Raw genomic sequence first — 7,094 nt, forward strand, 5'->3', positions numbered from 1 at the left:
AGCAGGGCCCAGGGGAGGAGGGAGGGAAGAGGGAGGGAGCGAGGGAGGGAGGGAGCGAGGGAGGGAGGGAGGGAGGGAGGGAAAGAAAAGCGGTGTCCAGACTTTACTAACCACCTCTCTTTTTCCAAGTGAGATTTAAAACATGTTTAAGATAAAAAGTCAATAATCAAAACTAACCCAAACATTTAGGAAGTGATTCCTGCATAGTTAATGACCCTGAACTCCGATCTCCAAATCCTCAAAGCTCCTTTTCCCCTCCCCCTGACGCTAGCCCCAATATCTTAAAGTGGACAAATTAAAGCCAGGCTGCTATAATTGCAAGCAAGATGTAAAAAGCACTTTCTCCTCGCGCCCTTTTTTATCCCTGCCTGCAAATAATTCCTAGTCCAAAAACCCTATATGCAACTTTTGGGTTCTACTCCCAACAGTACTATGTCCTCTTGGATAGGAAGAAATACCAAGAAAAAGAAGGTACAACTCCAGGCAGGCTCTCGGGACGGAGCACTCTCTTTGCCAAAGGGATGCGTCTGGAAAAGAAGAAGCACCACACGGTGTCCCTTGCTCCACACGACCTGAGGACATCTTTATCAGCTCGCGAGGACCCGAGAAGTTCGGTCCCGATCTCCCTCCCGGGGCCACTACAAGCTTACAGGAGCCTTCACGACCCCAATCTCCGCCCCACAGAAGCCCTTGCAGTCCTACCAAGTCACTCCCATGGCGTAGGGTCAAAAAGGAGGCACTTCCAAACACCCGAACTGAGAATTCAGAGGCCCACAGGAGGTGAAGCCACCTAAGGCAGGACGCAGTCGTACATCGGGCTCCGGAAATACGCAAATACTGGGCGCCAGGGCGGCGCGCCCAAAGGAAAGGGGCGTATCCGAGCCCTCCAGCGGTGACGCTTCTAGTACGTCATCGACCCGGCTCCGCCCCCAAGGCGCGCTTTGCTTTGACAGGACACCTTAGCCTACATTCATGAGTTCTGGAAAAGGTGATTCGGACTTCCACCTCTTCCAGACAATGAGAGTACCTGAGAATTTGGGGAGTCCAGCTCCAAGCCCCGGAGCTCTACGAGACATGGCGGTATATGAGGAACTTCCGGCCTCCGAACGCTGGGAGGCGCTGTGATCCCTCAGTAATCTCTTGGCCACCGGAATTCAGCGCGCAAGCACACTCATAGCTTTAAAGCCGGCTCCCCACGTGTAAACCTTGTGGGCAAGTTTTTCGAGAAAAATGCCCAAATTCAAGGTGGCCCGTGGGGCCGGGAATCAGGAGAAGCATGCACCTCTGGCCGAGCAGATTCTGTCTGGGAATGCAGTGCGCGCAGGAACCCGAGACAAACGGCGAGGTCGCGGGGTCGAAGAGGAGGAAGAGTATGTGGGACCCCGGTTGAGCAGACGGATCTTGCAGCAAGCCCGGCAGCAGCAGGAGGAACTCGAGACCGAACACGGCACTGGAGACCAGCCTGCAAAACCGCGAGAGCGCTCCACGCGGCTGGGTGAGTGACAGGAGGTGAAGTGGTGGGTTGGGCTGGGTTACCGCAGTCCATCCGGACACTGGGTTGGAATTAAAAAGAGGCAGCTTTTCTTTCCCGCGTGGTCCTTCACTTCCACCTCTGGCTTCCGGAACCTCAGAGTTAAGCCAACAGGAAGTGACCGCGCACACCAAGTTCTAATATTTATTCTCTGGGCTTTTGAAGTATATGTGGGCTACCTGCGTTAATGCTTTTAACTGTGCTAAGAATTTAGGCAGTTCTAATACCAAAATAAACAAGATACTCGTCCCTGCTGTAAGCATCAGAAATCTATCCCAAAGCAGAGAACATTAAGGATAATTAGAGTAATATATTCCAGCCAGGAGCGGCGGTGCTCGCTTGTAATCCTAGCACTCGAGAAGCTAAGGCAGAAGCCCCTCTTGGACTACATAGTAAGTTCCAGATCAGCCTGAGCTACATAGTATAACCCTGTCCCTCAAGAGTGAAAGAAAATGAATATATTCCTATTCAAAACAAAACCGCTATTAATTCTCCAGGGCAGGTATCCCAGGTTTCGTGCCTTTCTAACGAAAAAACGGGAACGTGCTTTCTAACGAAAGCAAACGGGAAATGTTCCAGTATCAGAGGAAGGCAAACACCGTGCTTTAGAAGTGCGAGGGCCGCAGAAATGAGTGAAAAGTGCTTGATACATGTCTCATTGGGAAGGAACTGTTGTTGATCTCCGGTTGCTTAGTTTTCCATTCTTTTTTGTCCCAAAAGCAGTATTGATTATGGCTTTAGGGCCGTAGTAGCTTTACCTGCTTTCTTTAGGTGTTCTGAGGTAGGGTCTCATGCCCAGGATGACCTCAAACTCCACGTGTAGATGACGATGGCCTTGAACTACTGATTTTGCCTCTGGTTTCGAGTGGTGGCATTATAGATGTTTGGTACCACACCTGCCCTTAAAAGTTGTTTTTTTACTTTTTGTACTTTGTTTCCTTAATTTGCTCATGCTGACCTTGCACTTGCTCTGTGACCAAGGCAGGCCTGAGCTGTTGGTCCTCCTGTGTTGCTTCAGCGGATTTCCAGTTTGAAGCCATCTGTTTGATGACTACTCCCAGCGTTTTCTTCCAGTAAACAAACATCCTTACATCCAGCTTTCTGCCTGACATCTCTCCGCTTGCTCCATGGAGTCTGTTAGCATTAGCCTTCCCAGACTCAAAGCAGAATCTTGGCTCCTCTCCTCTTCATTCTACATCTGATTATTCAGTGAACCCCGATGATTTTGTCTTCAGAATATATCCAGAACCGGGTCACTTTCCATTAACTCAGAACATCTTCCTGTTTAAAGGACCACGGTCTCTCCCCTTAATTACTGGGGTAGCATCATAATTGTGTTCTGTAACCTCTGTAGTCCACTCAACAGCCAGAGATCAATATACTCTGCTTGGCCCACCTCTGCTGTTGGTCTGAACATGAACTAGGGAGGTGATGAGATAGTTCATTTGGTAAAATATGTGCTTTGAAAGGCATGAAGCCCTGACCTCCACCCACGGCAGCTTGTGATCCCAGAGCTTCTAGGCTGAAGCCTAACCAGCCAGACCCTGTCACAAAAAAAACAAGGTCATCAGATGCTGACGAGTAACACCAAAGATTCACCTCTGCTGCACACACGATGCAAGAGTGCGCATGCATGCAGAACTAAGATACCTACCTCACAGATGCCGACAGCCATCTCTGCCCTGTTCGTTTCATAACACTTGCCTTCTTTTGTTTTTTTAACATTTAATTTATTTTGTGTGTACTTGTGTGCCATGATGTGTAGAGAGCAGAGGAAAACTCTCAATAATTTGGTCCTCGGATCTTAAGAAAGCTTGTTCGTAGCTGGGCAGTGGTGATACACACCTTTAATCCCAGCACTTGGGAGGCAGAGGCAGACAGATCTCCAAGCTTGAGACCAACCTGGACTACATAGTGAGTTCCAGTCAGCTGGAGCTACACAGAGAAACCCTGTCTCAAAAAAAGGGAGGGGGAGGGTACACTTGTTCTTGCAGAAGACCGGCGTTTGGTTCCCAGTATTCACAGGGCAGACCACAGCTGTCTGTATCTCCAATCCCACGGGATCGTGTGCCCTTTTCTGACCTCTTTGGGCATCAGGCACACTTGTGATGAACAGCATACACATAACATAATATATACAAATCTAAAAACAAAATTTTTTAAAAAACGGTTCTCACTGGACGTGTTATGTACACTCTCCTGAGCTATGTATACCCTTAGTCCAGTTCTGTTGCAAATGACCTATTGTTGTACAGTATTTCTACTCCTTTGGTTTGTTAGACTCTTTTCCAGATGCTCTGCCAGCTATGTGTGGTGTTTCAAAAGTCAGCCAGGTGTGTTGACACATGACTATAAATCCTCAGGAAACAGAGGCAGGCAAATGGATATCTGTGAGTTTGAGCAAGCTCCATGCCAGCCAAGGCTACATGGTCAGACCCTGTCTCTCAAAAAAAAGTCAAGAGTTCAATGTTAGGCATTGTGGTACATGTTTATGATTCTAATACTTGGGAGGTGGAGACAGGAGAATCAGGAATTCCAGGTCATCCTTGACTGTCTGAGTGAGTATTGCTGAATAGAATTTTTTTTTTTTTTTTTTGGTTTTTCGAGACAGGGTTTCTCTGTGGCTTTGGAGCCTGTCCTGGAACTAGCTCTGTAGACCAGGCTGGTCTCGAACTCACAGAGGTCCGCCTGTCTCTGCCTCCCGAGTGCTGGGATTAAAGGCGTGCGCCACCATCGCCTGGCCAAATATTTATTTATTTATTATGTGTACAATATTCTGTCTGTGTGTATGCCTGCAGGCCAGAAGAGGGCACCAGACCTCATAACAGATGGTTTTGAGCCACCTTGTGGTTGCTGGGAATTGAACTCAGGACCTTTGGAAGAGCAGGCAATGCTCTTAACCTCTGAGCCATCTCTCCAGCCCTGTCTTGAATAGAATATTTGTTTAACTGTGTAAAGATGTGTTACTTTTGTTTGTGTTGCAGAGTAATTGTTTAACTATCTAAAAATGTATTGGATTTATATAACTATGTAAAGATGTATTGCTGTTTTGTTTTGCACCCTAAAGTACCTGATCGGTCTAATAAAAAGCTGAATAGCCAGCAGCTAGGCAAGAGAGGTATAGGATGGTCTGGGGTGCAGAGAGAAAAAAGGCCAGCCCAGCATGGACCTGCCAGCCGGACATGGAGGAAGCAGGAAAGCAGGATGAACAGTACCTAGATAAAGTGAATGAGCCTCGGGGCAGCACATAGATTAATAGAAATGGGTTAATTTAGGTTAAAAAAAAAAAAAAAGCTAGATAGAAAGAAGCCTAAAGCTGAGGCCAAGCATTCACAGTGTCATGTCATGATTTGGGGGCTGGGAGTCCAAGTCGGTAACTTACGTGTATTGGTTGATTAGAGGCTGAATACCACTGCCTAGCTTTGGGGCCTTCCAGGTTGGCTGTACCTTTTCTTTCTGGCCCTATGGTCCCGTTTCTGGCTCTGACTTTTTAATGCCCAACATTCTGATAGTATTAAAGTCCTTTTCTAGGACATGAGACCCACTACTGCTCTCACAGCGCCCATCCAGAGCCTCATCAGTCCAGTGGCACCTACCGCCTCTACCATCCTTTTAGTGTTAGCGCAGGATTCAGCTCTACCGTGCAAGCCGCTAGTGGGGAAGAAGGCACGCACAGTCGGGATCCCACCTGCTGCTCTGGCCACATCGGCTTTTCTGTCTTAGTTTGAACTCGGTGCAGTGATAGTGCCGACTTCTTTTTGGTTTTTTGAGACAAGGTTTCTCTGTGTAGCCCTTGCTTTCCCAAAACTCATTCTGTAGACCAGGCTGTTCTAGAACTCACAGAGATCCGCCTACCTCTCCCTCCGCCTCCCGAATGCTGGGATTAAAGGCGTGCGCCACCACCGCCCGGCAATAGTGTCTATTTCTTGAGGTTATCTGACTAACCAGGTTACATGTGTAGAGATCCTTCAAGATTACTGGGAGTGGCATGTCAATCATTATTTACTGGCATTACTCTGTTTCACGTGTTGTATTTTATCTCTCAAGATTACAAGTCTTCAGCACTCGGGAGGCAGAGGCAGGCGGATCTCTGTGAGTTCGAGACCAGCCTGGTCTATAGAGTGAGTACCAGGAGAGGCTCCAAAGCTACACAGAAATCCTGTCTCAGCCTCTCCTCCCACCCACCCCCAAAGAAACATGCCAAGTCTCGGAAGACAGAAAGATAGTTGGTAACTCCGTGCTCCTTCCTTTTTGCACACGTGTGTCTCCACCACCCAGGCATACGGTACATGGCAGAAGTGAATGGACTCAGAAGCCCCGCCCCCTGTGCTTACCATTTTATCTTCCTCTTTAGGGCCGGGAGTGCCACAGGATGGATCTGATGATGAGGATGAGGAGTGGCCCACCCTGGAGAAGGCAGCCAAAATGACCGGGGTGGACCACCAAGCAGAGGTGGTTGTGGACCCCGAAGATGAACGTGCCATTGAAATGTTCATGAACAAGAACCCTCCAGTCAGGTAGGGCTGCTTAAGTGTTGGGACAGTGGATCCTGGTAGAAAATTCCCACAGACTAGTAAATACCCTGGCCAGCTTTTGGTTTGAGCATTGTCAACTATAGAATACCAAACCTTCTGAATGGGCGTGACTCAGACTCCAAATATCTCCCCTTTTGTCCATCTGATGTAGAACTTCCTGGATTACCCAGTTCCTTTTAATATCTGGAGTCCATTCTGCTGTGTTTGTTCTTGTGTATTGTTCTCAGATTTTAGGTGTCCTTTAATTCGGGGCTTTCAGTCTCAACCCTGGCATTTGGTCTGGGTTACTGTGTGTGGAAGCTAGAACCTGAGGCTCCTCTGACATCTGCTTCTAGATACCAGTGTGATAATGAAAAATTATCCCAGGCATTGCTAAATATCACCAGAGGGTAAAACTGCCTCCAGGTAGAACCACAGATTCATCTTCATCTGGTATAAATGCTGCTTCTAAAGCATGCAGGTATTTAGGCTGCCTCTGGTCAGATTCTTGAGCAGACATATCTGGCCCAGTGGAAGGGAGTGAGTTTAGGTCAGAAGGCCCTCAACCAGTTTATTCTGACCCTGCATAACGTGGCCTTCCTCAGTTCTTCCAAGTGTGGTGTACGTGAAATGATGGGCAGCTTGAATGTATAGAATGGAGAGGAGCCCTCCCAGACGATGTCTACAGCTCTAATAGAGGTCACAAAGTGTGTATCTGGGCCATGCGCCTGTCCCCAGACAGCACTCGGGCCCACCTCATATCTGCTCTTTCATGATTCTGATAAACTTAGCAGAATACGTTTCTATAATTTGCTGTTAGTGACAAGACAGTAGAAAAAGAGACTCGGAATTCTGAGCACTTCTGCTGGCATCTTCAGAAGCCAGGTCAAGTTCTTTGGGAACACAGCCATCAGGCCGTGTGATCTAGGGCACACTGGAGGCACTGGGAAGCAATGTCAGGCCGTGTGATCTAGGGCACACTAGAGGCACTGGGAAGCTCTGTCAGGCCGTGTGATCTAGGGCACGCTGGAGGCACTGGGAAGCTCTGT

At 48.2% G+C, this 7,094-nt stretch overlaps 2 protein-coding genes across 2 annotated transcripts in view; one reads left to right on the top strand and one right to left on the bottom strand.

The window, feature by feature from the left end:
* Nucleotides 1-819, bottom strand: part of Med20 (mediator complex subunit 20) — a 13,958-nt gene extending 13,139 nt beyond the window's left edge. Inside the window, exon 1 of the mRNA XM_005359705.3 lies at nucleotides 703-819. Coding sequence (XP_005359762.1) covers nucleotides 703-716 — 14 coding nt within the window. The 5' untranslated portion in view covers nucleotides 717-819. The remainder of the gene's footprint in view (nucleotides 1-702) is intronic.
* A 109-nt stretch (nucleotides 820-928) lies between these two features.
* The window catches only part of Bysl (bystin like), an 11,973-nt gene continuing 5,807 nt past the window's right edge, over nucleotides 929-7,094 (top strand). The window contains exons 1-2 of the mRNA XM_005359706.2: nucleotides 929-1,495; nucleotides 5,886-6,048. Of these exons, the coding sequence (XP_005359763.1) occupies nucleotides 1,231-1,495; nucleotides 5,886-6,048 (428 nt within the window). The 5' untranslated portion in view covers nucleotides 929-1,230. The remainder of the gene's footprint in view (nucleotides 1,496-5,885; nucleotides 6,049-7,094) is intronic.

Source organism: Microtus ochrogaster, linkage group LG2 (assembly GCF_000317375.1).
Source record: "Microtus ochrogaster isolate Prairie Vole_2 linkage group LG2, MicOch1.0, whole genome shotgun sequence".
NCBI lineage: Eukaryota > Metazoa > Chordata > Mammalia > Rodentia > Cricetidae > Microtus > Microtus ochrogaster.